The following is a 19,836-nucleotide window of genomic DNA, read 5'->3' on the forward strand; positions in this document are numbered from 1 at the left end:
AGTTGGGGTGTCACTTTCACTACTATAAATGTCCTTGCCTTTCAAAATAATGTTTCTTTTTGTAGGACATTGAGTAGCTACATGACCCCTTCCTAGACATTTGAAGCATTTGATTTCACTTGTTCTTGTGTGTGAGGGTGTCTCTTTCTTGGGTCTCTCTTCTATTTTGGCTAGAGGTTTAAATGGCTCTTTTTCTTTAAAAATTTTCTTTTCAAAAGTAGGTTGAACTTGAATTCTTTTAGAAGAAGATTTTCTCAAGTTTTGTTGTTCTACCTTTATACACATTTGAACAAGATCATTCAAATCTCTATAAGGTAGAAGTTCAACCCTATCTCTTATGTCAAAATTGAGCCCACTTAAAAATCTAGCTAAAGTAGTTTCTGGACCTTCTACTATGCCTGCCCTCATCATATACAACTCCATCTTTTGTCTATATTCCTCAACTGTCATAGACCTTTGTTGTAACCTTTGGAGTTTATCCATGAGTTCTCTATTGTAGTAGGAGGGAATGTGTCTCCTCCTAAGGGCAGACTTGAGATCATTCCAATAGTGGATGGGAGGGGCTTGATGTCTAAGCCTCTCTTGGACCAAGGCAGTCCACCAATACATTGCATACCCTTGAAAGCTTAGGGTAGCTAGAGAGACCTTCCTCTCTTCACTCACTTGGTGGCATTCAAACAATTGTTCTACCTTCATCTCCCAATCAAGATAAGCCTCTACATTGTCTTTCCCATGGAAGTGAGGCAACACCACATTGACTTCTTTAGGGGGTGGGGGTGCATGAGAATTTCTCCTATGCCTTCTAGAAGTAGAAGGCTGATGAGGGTAATAATCACCCAGACTCATAGACATCCCTCCCTCTTGAGAGTTTTCACTCTGACTTCCCCTAGACTTACTTTTCCTTATCATTCTCAACTCATCTTGAATAACAGCATTTTGAAGCTCTCTATTGGCTTTCTCTTCATTCATTTCTCTTCTTATTTCCTTGAATTCATTAACTAAAGTTTGAAGAGAAAAATGTTCTTTTTCACTATCACTAATCCTAGGAGAATGCCTTCTAGACATTATGATGGACTTAAATGTTATTCTTGAAGTAAAGACTAGAGCTTTTCACTTGAAAGCAATATTCCAGGTAAGGGAGGTGATTCACTAGGAATGCTTAAGTACCAAGCCTTATCCTTGCCAAATATGCTTCTAGTTACTTACTAGAGTCCTTAGATCAAAATTACTCTTAAATCCACTTAAGTCTTAAAGACAACAAAGAAAACACAAAGCCAAGAAAGGACACAACCTAACTCTAAATTCGGACCCCTAAGAGAGCTTCCTATTCGCACAAGATATACGCTATCTAGCCGAGAATGGGACAAGCAATCAAAGTGAGGTCTCCTAGGTGAGGCTTAGACTTTGGATCTAAGACACACTCACCGTCTACCAATTTTAAAGTGAGACTTCTTTTGAGTCTAGTTACAAATGAGGGAAGAGCACTTGTGAACTCTAGCACCTCACTTGCTTGGATTTGGAAATTACAACCAAAGAAACCAAAGGAAATTACAAAAGAAATTTGGTAAATTGTAAGAAAAAAAAATACGAATTGGCTAAGGGAAAGAAGTGTGCAGCTTTGGCTTCTCAAAACAAAGAGTGAACTATGCTTAATTCACACCAATCCTCTCAACTGCAAGTGATCACTCAAGAACACAACTCTGCAGCAACAATTCTGCTGGTTGCTGTTTCAGCACTTGCTGCAGCACATTTTGGAAGTGCAGAATTGTCACGGTTTTTTCCATCCCAAGTACCATCTTCTTGTCTTTGCTCCTCTTCATTGAACCTTCTTTGATGCTTCCAATTGTGATACACCTCCTGAGGTATAAACCACCTACCCAACAAGCCAATTAATCACTGAAAATATCACCTCAAGTGCTGTAATTTTTCACAACCAAAAGACAGCAACACCAGGAAATTTTTCAAACAGTTGGTGTGCAGAATGTAGAAAAATTCGAAAATCAAGCAATGAAAGTGTTTTCAAACACGGTGGCACCTCAAATAGATCCTAAGAAGGGTTCTAGATCAGATTTAAACACAAGAAAAGACTTTAAATCAGAATCACACACGGATTGGCTATGCATTGAAAATTGACAAAACTGTTTGATGAAATGCCTGAATGAGTGGCACCAGATTTCTGCACCAGATTTTAACAGCAACACTACTATTCTTCAAACTTTCGAAACTGATGATACAATGGTCCTAAGTGCCTTTTTTAACATATGTAATATCTCTTTTGAATTGTTATCTTGATATTCTAAATGGACCATGGCTTTTACTGCATCTAAATGTGATGAATCAAGCAAAGTAATGCAGTGCAGAATTTGACAATAAACCAGCACAGTTTTCAGCAGAATCAATTTTTCAATGCAGAAAAATATACCAAATGAACAGTACTGCACCTAGTTATTTTCCAATGATTCAAACATGTTTTGATGATGAATGATGACTTGTTGGAACTAATTGGATGCATCAAAACTATATAAAACAGAAAATCACTACTGCAGTACCAGATTTCACCTAAATTTAACAACTAGCATGGTCAAATTTTGACTCAAAAGTAATTCTGATTTGAAAACAGCAAAGAGGAGTTAGAAATGGTATTTGAAAGTTGCACAAATGCAGAAATTCAGTGTTAATGATGGTTAGCAATGATCTAATACTAACCACACACAATTAAGCAGAATTTACTCAAGGAAACACATGCATCTCGGCCAAATGCTTGGACACTCTTGCCACATGACAAACTATTTGGAATCAACTCATTTCATCTTCCAAATGGTTCAGACAATGGATCAACCAATTGCTGTTCAATAGAACAGTAAATGACCATAAGAACAGTGGCAATGCAGCACAAAAACAGAACTGAAATGCTGTCAGATTTTTTTAAAAAAAAACCTGCACAGATTTTGAGTTTGAATGGTAGATCTAAACACCTGAGCTCATTTCTGAAGTATTCATTGCTCTTACTTGGTGTAGCCACATTCAAACAACTCAGATTTTTGGTAAAACTTGGTTGAAAAACCAGATTTGATAACAACACAGCAAAGTAACTAACAAGACTTAAGACAAAACCAGAAATGATGTTTAAATGGTAAAATAGACTCAAACAATCAATAACAGCCGAATAAAATGAAGTAACACTCAAGCAAAGACAGCTAGTAGCCAATGAAAGTAAGATTAGATCCTAGACACAGCAATGATTGATGAAAACAGTGCAGAATTTTCAGAGAACATCAAGAACAACCAGGAAATTTTTGACAGCAAAGAATTGAAAGAAATCTGGACTTATCTCACGGTTCTAACTTGAACCAAGGCTCATGATACCTGTTGATGCATCAAAGAGGATGCATAGGAGCAGATCCGTGAGACTAGAAAAAGCAACCAGCTCTGCTGCAACTGAATAATCCATGAAACAGTCAAGAAAGCTTGGTGCAGTGCTGGAGAAGTTGTAGCAGAGAAGGCTCTCTGTTTTGGCTGGACTAAGTGAACTGTATGCAGCGGATTGAAGTGATTATGGGGAGGTGGAATGGAAGTTTGCTTGAGGGAATGGTAGACTATCTCAGGCGGCTTCCACAATGGAAGAAGATAGCAATGGAAGAGCAAGCAAGTAGATATGACTTTCGGATGAGAGAAATTTGCAAAGTGCAGAATTCATCTTCTATATATTTCCAAAAGTGAAATACATGCTTATCTCAGGAGATTATATAGCTAAATCTCAAGTCCATGCAATGCCATACATGTGAGGTAAGTAGATCCACAAAATACGGATCAAGTGCCACCTTACCCACATGTGCAAAATGTGATAGCTTTCTAGAAGCCATGTTATTCACGTGGCTTATTACATAAGCGTATAAGTGGAATTAAAATAAGCTAATACTACCCCTTAGGCTACTATGCACACCCCCCATGTGTCAAAGTCCACTTTTACCCTTCTCCATGCTTTGGCATCTTAAAAGCATCTTCTATGTCTCCAATCTTCCATCCAAAGATAGCAAAGAGGGTTTGGCCTTTGGGAGAGTACTCATCTTGTAGCTTATTGATCATCCCTCTTGTGATAGGTCCAATGGTGCTAGGCCTTCTTGTATCACCTGTTGAGTGTTTATCTTGTAAAAGTCACATGTTTGACATTGACATATTGGAAAATTTACTTTCTAAAGAAATCAAGCCTATCTCACATGTTCAAAATGTTTTTAGGAAGAGCAATCTTAGAAATATAAACATGCATCTTCATAAAAAGTCTAAAGTTAAGAGAACTCGTAGAGTTTGGGTTGAGAAAGGGACTTTTGTGAAAAATAAGGTGCATGATGTTTGTTGTTTTTATTGTATGAAAAAGGGACATACTTCTAACAAATGTAGAATTAAACATTTTGATGTTCCAAATGGAAAATATGCTTGGATTCCTGTTATAAAGTAAATTGTCTCTAACCTCAAAGGACCCAAATGAGATTATGGGGACCAAAACTCTATTGTTTTTACTTTGCAGGTTAAGTTTTCAAAAGGATAAGAGAGCTCTATGGTATTATGCTCTTTGAAGTGATGCTACAAACCAGGATGTAACTCCATCAAGTGGTATCCAAAAGCCTTCATTCAAGCACCAAGTATTTGAGCTAAGTGTTGTTTAAACTGTGATGTTACATCTTGTTTTTATTTAATCTTCCATTATTTAATTACTGTTATATTCATTACTGGTTAGGCAAATGATATGTTCATCACTATTTCATTCATCCTGTGGTGTGTTCTTGTCTGTTTACACATTTTGATCAAGTGAAATTCATTTATTTAAGATATTCATGTGTTGAATTTCATTCATGTCATGTAAAGCCATGTGCATTGTTATTTCAGTGCTTTGTTGATAATTATCTATAGAATTTGTGTTTAACTGGCTTAGTATTCAATTTCATGAGTACTTTGAAGTTACCTTTGGTGTAATCTCTGTCAAGCATCAAAAACTATGAAAAAGTCATTTAAATGAGTTGGCTGACAAATTTTCATTAGCAATTTTTGATGATTAAGATATGTGAAAATTAAATTGTCATTTCTATTTCAAAGTTGGTTCTGTGGAGATTTGTTTTTAAGTTCAAATGCATAATGAATGAGCTATGATAATATACATTGAGAGCCTGGGTGCAGAAAATGAACTTATCAAATTTGCATAATTTTGATGTAAATTATTTTGTTTAAAATAATGTTGAAAGATAGCACCTGAATCAGCTCTTGTGGTTGAATTTTTGCATATGTTGTTTTGATATGCATAGTTGAATATATGAAGTTGAACAGATTGGGATATGAGAGTGCATGAATCATAGTTGTTGTTTTGAAAGTTGTAAATTGTGTTGTCAAAGTTTTTTTTTTTTTAACTGATTGTGCTAGTTGAAATGCTTTCATGTCAAACCTGTAGCAGTTGTGATCATTTCCATTTAAGCTACTGTTGCATTCATTTTAGTTTATAAATTCGTTGCTTAATCATTGATATCTTAATTGTTTGAAAAGTGGTTGTTGATTTCGTGGGTTAATTGAGTATGCTAAAAACTAAATTTGAATTGCATATTTAAGGGGGTATCTTTACTTTATGAACTTAGAAGAGAGTTAGGAGTGTTAGACATATCTTAGAATCAAAATCTATGCGAATTTTTGCACTTTTCGTAAACTTAACGCTTCATAATCGATTATCACTAAGTTATAATCGATTATTCATGCATAAATTTCAATTCTGGAAAATCTTGAGCAGATAATCGATTATCATTATGCATAATCGATTATCATGCAATTCTGGGCAGTAATTATTGAACTGATAATCGATTATCACGAGCCATAATCGATTATCACGCTGACAGTTTCAAAAATAGAGCCGTTGGAGCATCCCATAACGGCTATAAACGACCATAAACGGCTAGTTTGTCCATTTTTCTTACAAATAGCCCCCCATAATCGATTATTAGACACTCCTTTGCACCCAAATACTGCTGAAATCAAATCTAGAGCTCAAATCTTCTTCATTTCCCTTCACCTTCTCAAAATCTCATTTTCCCATTCTTCCTCCATGGCTGACTCAAGAAGGCACCGTCGCAGAACAGCTGGAGCCTCCTCTTCTTCTCAACCACGTCTTGCAAACATAGATGGATGGATTTCAGATCAAGGGAAACACGCAGACTTTGTTAATTCTTGGCAAGAAAGGAAGATCATGGCGGTAAAGTTTATTCGTCTTGACTTTTTCCGCTTCTATGGCTTTCAATTTCCAAACACTTTTGCTGAGCAGGGGTTAACGCATCTGTTAGAACAAAAAGGCTGCATTTATCCTGATCTGATAAGAGTCTTCTACTTCAACTTGCGCTATCGAGATGGGATAATATCTACTAAGGTCAAGGGAGTACGCATCATTTTAGATGATGACATATGGACCAATGTTGCTCAACTTCCCATCTGGGATGATGCTGTCAAAGTCCACTTAGGACTTGAAGATTTCAACAGGATGATGACTTTTCAATCCTTCCTACGTCATCCTGAACGACAAACAAATAGAAGGCAATTACTGGTTGGAGGTTTTAAAGTTGAAGAAAGGATGATCCACTACTTGATTGTCTGGATTTTATGTCCTAGAGGAACCAACCATGCTCAATGCTCTGAGCAGGATTTACTTCTATTGTACGGGATTCTAAATCACATACACATCGACTGGCCTGCTCTCATTGCTGACACAATGGTAAAAGCCAAGAAATCCCATTCATATCAACTTCCCTATGCTCTTCTTATCTCTAGGATTTTAGAATTCAAAGGTGTATCTGTTGAAGGAGAACTAGTTCAAAATATTGAAGCTGTGGGATCAGAAATTGGAGATACAACCTTTCGTCAAATGGGATTCATTACTAGAGGAAGAGTCCTTATTCACAAAGATGATGATCATCCTGATGTAGATGAAGATGATGACATGGACACTCATATGGCTGACCCAGTAAGTGCTGCTGCTCCGTCTGATGCTGGACCATCCAACATACCCTCCTCTTCCTCAACTTCTATGGAAGAACATTTTGCAAGGTTATCTAAACAATTGGAGGATATGAGTCTTGCACAAAAGACTCACTTTGAGGAGATTTATGAGTGGCAACGATCTGTTGATGAGTACATGGTTGATCAATTTCTTGATCTTGATGTTCGTCTATCTAACATCGAGAATCATCTCAACATTCAACCTCCCGAGAGATCTCCTAGTCCTGAGTTTTAGATATAGGTTCTATGTTAGATTGTTTTGTTGTTTACTTGCCATTTCATCTATGTTATAATTCTGTCTGTTATGTGTCTTCTTATAATGTAATCTTTATTTTCATAAATAAAATGATCTCTTGATTATATGCATCCTTTGATTAATTGAGGGGGAGATCATATTTAGGGGGAGCCTTTAACATCCGATCTTTTTGCTTCTGATCAAAAAGGGGGAGAAGAATAATACAAGAGGAGAAGTATAAATTATTACAGGTATTGCTAACCTTGTTGTTGTTTGTTAGCTTGTATGTTTTGCAGGTAAGCCAAACTTGCTTTTAAAATTGAATTTTTGATCATCATCAAAAAGGGGGAGATTGTTACCAATAAGGAATATTGGTAAATCTTGAAGAAATTTGTTTTGATGATGCTACAAGAAGTTTTAGTTGCAGAAGATATTAGAATTAGTTAAAAGCAATTTGTAGAAATTAAATGTAGTAGGAAATTCTTGTAAACCTTGTAAACTTGCATTTTTAACTACAATAATCGATTATGATTAAGCAATAATCGATTATCACAAGTCATACTTGAATAATCGATTATCACTTCATATAATCGATTATCACATTTTTGAAAACCTATAACGGACTTGAATAATCGATTATCACTTACAATAATCGATTATTCATGGCAGTTGGGAGCTGACCTTTGGCACTCAGTGTACTTGGCTATATATTTTGTTTTGGAGAAATTAGAAAGTAACGTTTTTTTTGAACTGAGAAAGCTTAGAACACTGTGTGTCAGAGGAACGTTCTTAGAGAGCTTTTTGTTCATCGTTCCCTTGCTTGGTCTTGTGAAAGGAGAGGCTCGCGTATCGTGTGTCGATAGTCGGAGCAGACTCTCTTCAAGTTAGCAAGGTGCTCTGCCTGGTCTTGTGAAAGGAGAAGCTTGTGAATCGTTGGTCGATTGCTGAAGCGGTTCTCTTCAAGTTGGTAGAGTGGTTCTATTCATTTTATTCTTGTTTATTATCTTGTAATCTGTTAAACAATTTTTTAGTGAAAAAGGTTAATCACTATTTATAGTGATTAACGACTGGACGTAGAATCTTTTGATTCGAACCAGGATAAAAATTCTGTGTTGATCTTCTTATTCCCTACACTCATTTTATTTTACGTATATCAACTGTTTGATTAATTTTCTGAAAGAAAATTATTTTTACTAAAAGGACCAAATTAAGTTTAATTGTGATCGAATACGCTTTCCACTCTCTGAGTTTTAATTCCGCTGCGCTATACTCTTCGAAAAATACCCCCTCCGATACCATCAGTTGGCTCAAATATGATATGACATTGAGCAATACTTATGTTTTGTGAAGTGCAAGCCTGGTTGTATGAGTGTAAAAGTATTTTTGTTCCAGACTTCTGAGCACCCTTTTTCACCACTAAACAACCATTTTTGTGATTGCTTTGGCGTTGAGCGATGATAGGGACTAAGCGTCATCTTGCACTACAAATCTGAAGCAATTTTAGTTCCAGTATGCTGAGTGGCAAGATGATATCATTAAGCACGACATATTGCAAGAAGAATGATGTTAAGCGCCAAACACGTTTTGCTAAATGTTTGGTGTTGGGTGTCAAAACTATTGCTGAGCACCACCTTTGTGCGAGAGGTTTTGCGTTGAGCACCACCCTGAGCTACATTTTATATAATTGTTTTGGTTTCTTCTTTTTGGTTGTTTGGTATTGATTTGTATAATAATTGATTTTTCTTGTTATTATAGTAATTGAATGTATGTATACGAGGATCTTTGGTATGTTTATGTGTGGTATGGTTATTGAGAGAATTTCAAGAAGAAAATCGATGTGATGAAGTTGTTTAGTTATGTTTTGACATATGGAAATTTAGAAACGATGTATCTTGATATATCATTAGTCATTCAACTCATATAGAGATGAATGAGATGGGGGGAGAGAATGGTAGGAGGTCTTTGGCCTCAACTTTTGATCTTAGCTTGAAAAGATTAACCTCGTGAGTAGTAGGGTGATAAACATTGTGTTTATGACTCTGTAGAATATAAATACTATAACGAGTGCACATCTACTCAAGTCATATATCAAAACATGTATCCAGATAATTGAGTCTAAACTGTTTTTGTGTGTTTATATGAGTTATTGTATTTTATAAATGTTTTTACTTGATATAATTTAATTGTCTTAGGAAACCCTTTTTGCATATTAGTTTACTCTTTTGTTTTTCTTGTGTTTTTTATTTTACCGTGATCATCTTATTAGAGTAAGTATATGAAGGATACACTTTGAAAATTCTATAATGAAGAATGGTGATCGTATATAATATTTTTCATAATCAACGAGTAATTTTCTTCAACGGAGTTATATATATTTTATTAGTATAATTATTTCTTTTAGATAAAAGTATTAATATCATTTGTTTATACATTGAGATAATTTAATTTGTTTAATCAACTTTATAATATCTTATTTTATCGATTATAAGTTGCTAAAATTGGAGACATTACAACTTTTCTAATTATATAATTCTTTTTTTCATTATTACTTCTACATATTTAACTTTTAATTGCATCAGACATTTTTTAATGTAAAATTGTGTGTGTGTTTGGCTTAAAAAGCTTATTGAACTTTAGGTATCAGTGTAACGTCCAGCGTGCTAGGTTGCTTTGAACCAAAGGAAAAAACAAAAACAAAAAACGTTGCTTCGTGGATACTTTTATAGTTTAATCATTTGAATTGATTTTTTTTATGTTGTTTTGAGTTTCTGCGCACTCGTGTAGAATAGTAATATACAATGTTTTAAGATGAGTTTTAAAATGCAGTAGCTATTATTGAAAGTTGTCTAAGATCACCGCCACGCTTCAAAAGCGCCTTTCCCTTCTCTGACTTTTGTTACAACTACTACCACTACAAGGTGCGTTTCATCAACCAAATTCTCGTTTGCTCTCTTCATTTTAGGTATGCAATAGCCTGCGAATTCTTCTATGTCTAAACTGTTGATTCTTATGAAAATTATCTGTTCTTTCTTTTCTCTGCCAAGAATTTTCTTACACAGGATTACCAAATTAGTTTGTTGAAGAATTATAATTGTAAGATAATCGTTACTACTACGGTGTATGCTTATTTGTGAATTTCGAATCCTTTGCGTATTTCTATGTGGCTCGATGCATGGATTACAACGAATTTCTTGTTGAACTAAATTTTGTTTTTCTCTATTCTTCACTGAAGATTTATTGCTGTTTGTGATTGGTTCGTAAAATATCTTCTGTTAGCTTCTTGTTGGGATGGCACGATCTTCGATGGATGAGATATCAGACACCGGAGCATTTGTGAGATCTGCTTCCACTTTCAGAAACTGGATTTCAAGTGACCCGAATTCGCCATTTCCACCGGAATCAGGGAGGTATCATCTCTATGTATCATATGCTTGCCCTTGGGCTTCCAGGTGCCTTGCTTACTTGAATATCAAAGGACTTAACAAAGCCATCAGTTTCTCGGTTAGTTAGTAACCTTCGTGCTGAGTGTTTTTCAACTGGAAAGAATACATTCTTAGTTCATTATGCGATTTCATTTCCTGCGTGTTCAATGATCAGTCAGTCAAACCCATATTTGAAAGAACTAAAGAATCAGATGAGTATAAGGGGTGGGTTTTTCCTGATTCAGAAACAGAGGTCCCTGGAGCTGAACCTGATAGGTTGAATGGAGCAAAGAGTATTAGGGAGCTTTATGAAATTGCAAGTGCTAACTACACTGGAAAGTACACAGTTCCTGTATGGAGATACTATACCCTGTCTTCTTTCATGTTTTTTATGATTTGCTTTGCTGGGTAAACTTTTTTTTACCAACTGATGAATTTTGATCTGCATAGGTGTTGTGGGATAAGAAACTCAAGACAATTGTTAACAACGAGAGCTCAGAGATAATCCGCATGTTTAATACTGAATTCAACAATATTGCAGAAAATCCCTCTGTTGACTTGTATCCCGCTGATTTAAAAGCCCTTATTGATGAAACCAATGCGTGGATATACGATAGTATAAATAATGGTGTTTACAAGTGTGGTTTTGCAAAGAAGCAAGAACCACACAATGAGGTACGAAGCTATTTTTAACCTTTTTTTCTAGCAACTGTTGGTTCTTTAATGTTTGCACTTACTGCCAATGTTTATCTGGTGTTTTCTTTCTGCAGGCTTCAAGACAATTGTTTGAAGCTCTGGACAAATGTGAGAATCTATTAAGTAAGCAACGCTATATATGTGGCCACACACTCTCTGAAGCAGACATTCGATTGTTTGTCACTCTTATCAGATTTGATGAGGTAAAGTGTACGTGTGGATATTTATTTTAGACATTTGGAAATATCATGTGTTTTCCTGTTGTTACTTGTACTGTGCAAAGTATAACACAAGAACTAGAGCAAACACAAATTAGAGAAAAGAAACAAATTAACTTGGTCCTCGGTCTAGCAATAAAATTTAATTTCCACACCCTTTGTTCTTTTAAGCGATACAAATTGATCATGAAATGCAGTATTTGCATGAAAAACAGGATCATTTGTTATTCCAGTTGCAACTTATTATCTGCATGAGTCTGTGTTGGCTCATTTTGCTTCATATTTATATTTGCTAGCATTTATGATCCAAATTGCTTGATTTCTATATCATTTTCTCTTACATACTCTTCTTTGTATTAAGTTTGTCTAATTTAACCTATGACCCTTCGAAATTGTCAAGCTTTCTACAGCCAGAGTCCATTTTTCCTTGCATTAAATTAAATACTAGTTCCAATTTTCTGTTTGGAAACAATAGTTTTCTTATCACTGTGAAGAGCTTCTGGTTATTGGTCATGTGTTTTGTGCAGCAAATGTAAATCAGCCATGAATCACTTGGAACTATTAAGTGCTCTATGCTTCCAAGTTTACCACATTTTCCACACTCAACCTCCACGAACAATTTCTTTGTGTGTGGTTGATCGAGGCCGTACCCGAATCAAATTAATGAGCAATTAAATGCAGTATATACTAAGAGAATGACTCCTAGGTCGTCTCTCAAGGACCAAATGTGGTTCAGGAATTAGATCGAACATGTAGGGGGGGTTATGTGGACAATTGTTATTGAAATTAACTAAATAGTAAACACAAATTAAAGACATAGATTAAAGACATGTTAGTGTTAGTTTGATTGCAAAGGTCCAATCCCAAGTTAACTATAATTAACAACTCTTCTCATCCCTAATCCAACATTCATTAATCCAACAAAATGGAGGATTAAAAAGTTTTCATAAAACACACATTCAATCAACTATGCACTATCACATATTAAGCAACCATGACCCTAATCAACTAAGCGGAGATTAGGCACAATTTAGAGCACTAAGCATGTCTTAATTGCAGTACAAATAGATTCAACAATGTGCTGGGCTATAACAGCGGAAACAATTATGCAGCAATAACCTCATAGAAGCTATGCAATCTCCCTAATCACCAACCCAATAGAACTAGGCTTCCATTACACTAAGTTCAAACAACAATGCAAAACTAAATTAGTGCTGGAACAGGGAATGCACCACTAAAACGTAACTCAAACAACAGCTACAAAATGTACTTCAAATTGCAAATAGAAAACGCACCAGAAACAAAAACAGAAAACGTAATTAATGGGGGCACCCGAAAACGTAAATTGAAAACGAGAATGCAAAGGGACAAAACGAGAACAACAATAAAGACGAAAAAGGAAGAGCAAAACCGTAATTGTAGTAGCTGTTGTGGTTGCCTGTTGTTGTAAATGTTTGCAGCATAGGCTTAAGGAGCATCTTGGCCAATAGGTTGCTGCAAAGAAGGACATGCATCTGTATAATGATCACTCGAAGGACATATAACACACAGTCGTGCAATAGATGCAGATGGAGGTGCTGGTCTCTGATTGCTTGCCAGTTGTGTCACCAAACTCACAAGAGCATCAAGTTTGCTCTCCTAATTCTTATCTGTAGATGATAAAGAATGAGTAGCTACATCATGAACTCCCCTAACAACAAGAACATCATTTCTCGCACTTAACTCTTGGGAGTTAGAAGTCATCTTCTCAATAAAATGTCTGGCTTCAGCAGGTGTCATGTCACCAAGTGCTCCACCACTGGCAGCATCAATCATACTTCTCTCCATGTTGTTCAAGCCTTCATAAAAATACTAGAGAAGGAGTTGCTCGGATATCTGATGGTGAGGGCAACTTGCACATAGTTTTTTAAATCTTTCCTAGTACTCATACAAGCTCTCTCCACCGAGGCCTAATCCCAGAAATGTCTTTTCTTATAGCTGTAGTTCGGGATGTTGGGAAAAATTTCTCCAAAAACAGTCTCTTAAGATTATCCCAGCTTGTGATGGATCTAGGCGTAAGATAATACAATCAATCATTTGTCACACCTTCTAATGAATGAGGGAATGCCTTCAAGAAGATGTGATCTTCAAGAACATCATGAGGCTTCATCGTTGAACAAACAATGTGGAACTCCTTAAGATGCTTATGTGGGCATTCACCTGCAAGGCCATGAAACTTGGGCAACAAATGGATCAGTCCAGTTTTGAGAACATATGGCACGTCCTCACCATGATATTGGATGCACAAGCTTTCATTAGTGAAACCAGGTGCAGCCATTTCCCTAAGAGTCCTCTCTCGCGAGGTGGAGGTTGTGCCATATTGTTCTCGTTATGAAAAATAAAAAAATCAGAATTAGATGCAACAGATGCAGTATGCACAAAGTATGGAACAGTAGATGCAGAAGTAGAATGCTGAGACTCTAATGGTATGGACTCAAATGGTGGGTCTGACTCTAAAGAAAAATTCCTAGAATGCCTAGCTAACCTATGAAAAGTCCTATCAATTTCAGGATCAAAGAGTGGTAGTTGGCCAGGATTGCCCCTAGTCATACACTAAGTCAACTCTATTAGCAAAAGTCAACTTAGTCAACACAAGCAAACATAGGGGGTAGAACTGCAAGTATATGCAAAACTTATCAGAATGAGTTGAAATATTGTGAGCAACCCCCTACAACCATGAAATGATAGCAAAAAAGTTGGCAAAGCAAAATTCAAAGGATAACTATTTTTACGAATTTAAGAAAGTTTGGAAGGATGGAAAAATAAACTTGAAATATCAAAAATAAATAGAAAAAGGCCTCTTTTTGAAAATCTGAGAATCGGCCGTCAATGAGGCAGTCGTAAATGGATCCAGAATTTTTTTTCTATGCAAAATCAAAAGAAAATTCATCCAATTCTGACTTCGTGAGCATAAGTTATCGCAAAAGTTATCGCAGTTTGAAGTTTTGACACTTCCTGTTTTCACAAAAAAATTGTAACTCCAAACCGGGAAGACTAAAACTGCTTCTATGATTTTTCTATCAAAATATGGACCATAAGAAGTGCACAAAAAAATTTCAAAGAAAAATGACATTCCTAGCTACCAAAACAAAAATGTCAATTATAATAGGGAAATCGGGAACTATTCACACACTATTCATTATTAACGCGCTCATCGTGATCATCACGTTTTATGTGAAAACATAGCAAACAATGTCCAGTTCTCCAAATATTGACTTAAAACAACCACAAAACACAAGACACACATAAACAAAACATAACAGCACACTCACAACACAAGATAAAACACAACACACACTAACAGACCCAAAATTGAACTGTTGGTCCCCGGCAATGGGGTCAAATTTGATCAAGGCCACACCCGAATCAAATTAATTCGCAATTAAATGTAGTATATACTAGGAGAATGACCCCTAGGTTGTCTCTTAAGGACCAAATGTGATTCAGGAATTAGATCGAACACATAGTGGGGGGTTATGTGGACAGTTGTTATTGAAATTAACTAAACAGTAAACGCAAATTAAAGACACAAACTTAAGTGCATAAACAAATTGAACTCTAAAATTGCAAAGAGAATGAGTTAAATCCATAAAAACGAAATAAAAACCTCATTGGAGCTCTCTTCTCTATCCACAAGTTTGGAAGACAAAAATTACAAAACGAATGAGCTCTCTTGTGTGTGGGGGGCTACTAGGCACTAAATCCTAGGATGCAAAATCCGCCCCCACTTTTGGGCCTCTCCTAAATTGCCAAAAATGGCCCAAAATGTGCAAATCAGTCCAAAAAGCCCTAAAAAACAAAATTACAATTTAAATTAAAATAAAATGCTGATGTGGCGAGTAGAGAATGATGTGGCAACCCTTTAATATCCCAAAATATACTTCCAAAAATTTCCCTGCAATTAATAATAAAAATAATTAGCCTCAGATAATTTAAATTAATTAAAATAAGAATTCCTGATCAAATTAAGTACAATTAGCAAAACTGGAGAAATAATAGACATCCAAGCACAATTCCCTAATTAAATGTAATACAATAAGCTAAGTGAAGTCAATAAAATATTGACTCATTAGCGGTTTATCTTTAGTATGGTCATTATTGATAAATCTCGTCCCTATTTTTGTTTTTCTTGTCATTGTTAGCTTTGTCACTCTTCTCATTGTTGCTCTTCCTTCTTCCTGAACCTTCTGTTCGAACTTGGAGAGCACCCTTCAGATTGTTATTTTCTCTTCATTCAACTTTTCTTCTCGTGTCTGCAATGCATTTTCAATTCTTTTCTGAAGCAAAGAAGGTATGAAAAAGCATCCTTACATAACTTGCAGTCCCAACTATGTTGACAACCCAAGTTATATCAATCATTTGCAGCATATTCAAATTTTATAATAACAAATACAAATCCTGTAGAAATTAAGCTTAATAAAACGATTCCACCACCTAGTACATCTACGTTTAACCATAAAAGAAGCAAGTTTATCAATTCAATAGTCTACCTCCCAATATATGTGAGAGACCAAGGAATTGTATGTTGAGACAGAAAGGAATCTCACACTCTTAAGCTTATACAACATATTCTTCTAACAGTTACGAAGATACAAAGTAACTTTATGTTGGTTGAAGAAAGCTTTTACCACCATCATAGAATCACTTTCCTGTTGGTTCTCAACTGCTACTTCAGCAGCACGAATAGCACTAAAAACTTCTGCATATGTCGCTGCTTTCACACCAAGATAACCAGTAAAAGATCCGACAAAAGTAACAAATTTATCGCGGAACAAACCCCATCAGAAGCACCTTCAATATTGAACTTCAACAAATGACAAGGAGGAGAAAAATAAAAAGCAGGAATGACAGAAGGAGCAATACCCAACTTAATAAAGATACTAAAAGCCTTGAGAATATTGAACTCTTTAATGTTATACCTCATAGAATAAGAGCATAGATCACGAACCCAGTTCACATTAGAAAAAACTTGATTCTTCAGGCTTGAATAAAAGACCTTATGGTTATCCAAACAAATGGAATTACTGCTATACCAAATGGATTCAATTACAAAAAAGATAGCAGCTTTACTCCAGGAGCCATCGATTCTTTGCTACACAGAATGAAGACTGAGATGGTCAATTTGACACTGTTGGCAAGAACTAAGCCAATGAGAAATTTGGCTGCGAAATAACATTAAAAGAAAAAGTCAGCAACAGTTTCAGTGTGATGAAAACAATGATAGCATCGTGAAACTATAGACAAACTACATTTAAGTATGTTACAATTTGTAGCAAGCCTCCGAATAAGAAAGGATTTTCAGGGAGGGATGAACTGATCTCAAAGCTTATAGCCAGAACCCAAGGATTGGATTGACCAGAAACCAGCTCAAAAGCATGCTTCATGGTGAGTATAACATCAGAAGAACCATTCCAATACCTTCTATCTGGAGTACGCTCTACTCGAAAGACAATATCTCTAGCCGGAACTGGATATCTAGAACATATGAAATCCAAGTCATACCTCTGACCATTATGTATGAAATCAGAAACCTTATCTGACAACTGGTTATGCAGAACAATAGGGATGTTCAAAGAATCAACCATAGGTGTATCAAACATGGTAGTCAAAATCACTAAGATCCTTCGAGTCTGTGATCTTTTTCTCCCTCTCCGATCTCACTTAACTTAAAACTTGCAATTCATTGAATTATTATTACTATATTCATTATCACCGAAAAAGATAGCAAAAAAGTAACTAACAACATGATCCTCCAAGTCGTTGTTGTCACTGATATCTCTATCCTCGTTTTGTCAAAGAAGAGGTATGTTTCATTGCTTGATTAATCTTGGCAGACCGATGAAAAAGGGTAGTGTTTTTTTCACCCTCGATATGCCAAGTATATCTAGCCTTTTCCCTCCACATTTCATGTTGGATGTCAAACTCTTTCTAAAGCAATCAAAGCATTTTTTTTTTCTGCAAAATTAAGTCATCATTTTTAGCATGAGAATCCAAATTTGTTTGAAACCTAGCCAGATTATTCATAGGATTAGTGACTGTGTGAGTCACATTGCCAAAGACATTTCTGCTATCAAGAAGCCTTCTCTTAACTTTTATCATCTTTTGATTCAACACATATATGGGAGACGGCCAAACCAGGAAGTATTCCAAGCATCAGAAACCAACTCACAATCAGCTGTAGCAGCCACATAGATCAATCTTTAAGAGGAAAAGAATTCCTTTTGTTTTATTCTGACTGAAAAAGAATAGGAAAGTGATCAGAAAAATATTTAGTTAAAGTATTACAAGAAATACTATTCCAGGAAGCAATCCAATCCGAATTGCAGCAGGCTCTCCATCAAGGTGTTTGCCATCCTAGCAGAACCAACGCTTCTGGGAAAATGATGCAGATGATTCCCATCTACCCAAGCTTCAAATTCTTTAACAGGAAGCCTAGCCACAAAATTGGAACCTCTATGCTCATGAGTCATGACTACCTCGAACCACATTGAATCACCGATAAAAGATCAAGGACCAGGATTAGAACTCATAAGAATAGATAAATCATGCCACAAGGATCTACGCTTGATTAATATGTAGATGCATAGATGATAGCAATATGATAAGTGACTTTAACCGCAAAAGAAAGGGTCAACACAAATTGACCAAAACAGCTCAGCAACTTAACATTATTAGTAAAACGCCATATATTTGAAATTTCCCTATTATTTTGAGTATACAACTGAAAAATTCAAATATCTCCAATAGTTGACCTCAAATTATCAGTGCTGACAAAGGGTTCAGCAAGAAACAGAAAACTTGGTAGTGAGATGAACAAATCTTTTTGAGAGCCACTTAGGACTTCTTATTCCCAATGCCCCTAATATTCCAAAATAAAGCTTTTGCCATTTGACAATATTGAGATTTTCACCCCTAGCTTGCGTCCAAATGAGCAAAGCCTCCTTTTAGAACTCAAAATTAAATCAAATCGCTGGTAGGCCCAAGTTAGCGAGTCTGTGTTTCATGACCATTTTTCTTGAATAAATATGGAGTTTGTCCTTTCAGTCTTATTGCATTTCTATCGTGAGATTAAAAACTTAATTTTCTAACCTGGGCTTGGAATGTTACATAGTTGTGGCTGAGTGTCGTCTTCCAAATGTAAACATAAAGAGAAGAAATAAATTTTCTATAGTTCAGAGTAGTCTGATTTTCCTGTTTTTTGTGTAGTACTTTACTCTGAATCAGACCAATGAAAACAAATCATCTCAGTTAGTTCATTGTTTTATAGTGGCTATAGATGATGAGAAAAATACAAACTTCTCTCTTCAAGTAATTGAACTCTCTTATAATTGTAGGTTTATGCAGTTCACTTCAAGTGCAACAAGAAGCTGCTGCACGAATACCCAAATCTTTTCAATTACACTAAAGACATTTTCCAAATTCCTGGCATTAGTAGCACTGTGAACATGCAACATATCAAGTTACATTACTATGGAAGTCATCCTTCTATCAATCCATTTGGTATTGTTCCTGTTGGGCCAAATATTGATTATTCTGCTCCTCATGACAGAGAAAGGTTTTCTGCATAGGTGGTTGTTTTGTATAATTGTAAGATTTTTATAGAATTTTCCTGTATCTTCCAAGCTTTGTTGAAAAAGTGCAGAAACAACGATGCTTTGTTGAAAAACGTAATTTCAAAATAAACTGAGACAGGTCTCTGTGTGTGAGTATACCTCTAATGTTAGAATTCTTCTGTGATCGAGCTTCATTGATTTGTGTCAAAACTGTTTGAATTGTAGCCAGACACATCCCACAATTCGTATTACTGTCTTATTATTAAATGGTTTGGAAAGATCACCTGTATTTAGTGTTGAAATTTGAGCTCGACAACTTAGCTTGTTGGATCTCATGTAGGGTCAGACTGCTTTGGATCTAAAAGAAAATGATAAAAGTGAGAGAAACTAAGGTACAGTGATAGAAACCTTTAGGAAAGAACTTGAAGAACAGAAATTCACCTGGAAAGAGTACCATATGATCAACTAGTTCTTGTTTTAGTTATTATTATCAGCTGACATCAGATACTATATATCTGCAATTAAATTGTACAATTTTGTTTTTTACAAATAATAGAGATAACAGAGAATAGAGAAAATGTGGGTCATGTGATGGAAACATAGAAAGAGGGAGAGAAAAGAGTGGCATTAAGCTGTTAGGAACTCTC

At 35.6% G+C, this 19,836-nt stretch overlaps 1 protein-coding gene across 3 annotated transcripts; it reads left to right on the forward strand.

The window, feature by feature from the left end:
- Positions 1–9,949: 9,949 nt before the first annotated feature.
- Positions 9,950–19,383, forward strand: LOC124821970 (uncharacterized). 3 transcript variants are annotated; one of them, XM_047293909.2, is made up of 6 exons: positions 9,950–10,223; positions 10,538–10,762; positions 10,859–11,035; positions 11,134–11,358; positions 11,454–11,582; positions 18,971–19,383. In XM_047293909.2, the coding sequence occupies exons 2-6, from the start codon at positions 10,550–10,552 to the stop codon at positions 19,202–19,204; spliced, it is 978 nt and encodes a 325-aa protein (XP_047149865.1). In that variant the 5' UTR covers positions 9,950–10,223; positions 10,538–10,549; the 3' UTR covers positions 19,205–19,383. The 3 variants fall into 3 exon arrangements, with proteins under 3 accessions (XP_047149865.1, XP_047149862.1, XP_047149867.1); XM_047293906.2 differs by having other exon boundaries at positions 9,952–10,179; XM_047293911.2 differs by lacking the exon at positions 9,950–10,223 and adding an exon at positions 10,226–10,354.
- The last annotated feature ends 453 nt before the right edge of the window (positions 19,384–19,836 follow it).

This window comes from Vigna umbellata, chromosome 7, assembly GCF_029865625.1.
Source record: "Vigna umbellata cultivar VRB3 chromosome 7, Vumbellata_1.0, whole genome shotgun sequence".
In the NCBI taxonomy this organism is placed as follows: Eukaryota; Viridiplantae; Streptophyta; class Magnoliopsida; order Fabales; family Fabaceae; genus Vigna; species Vigna umbellata.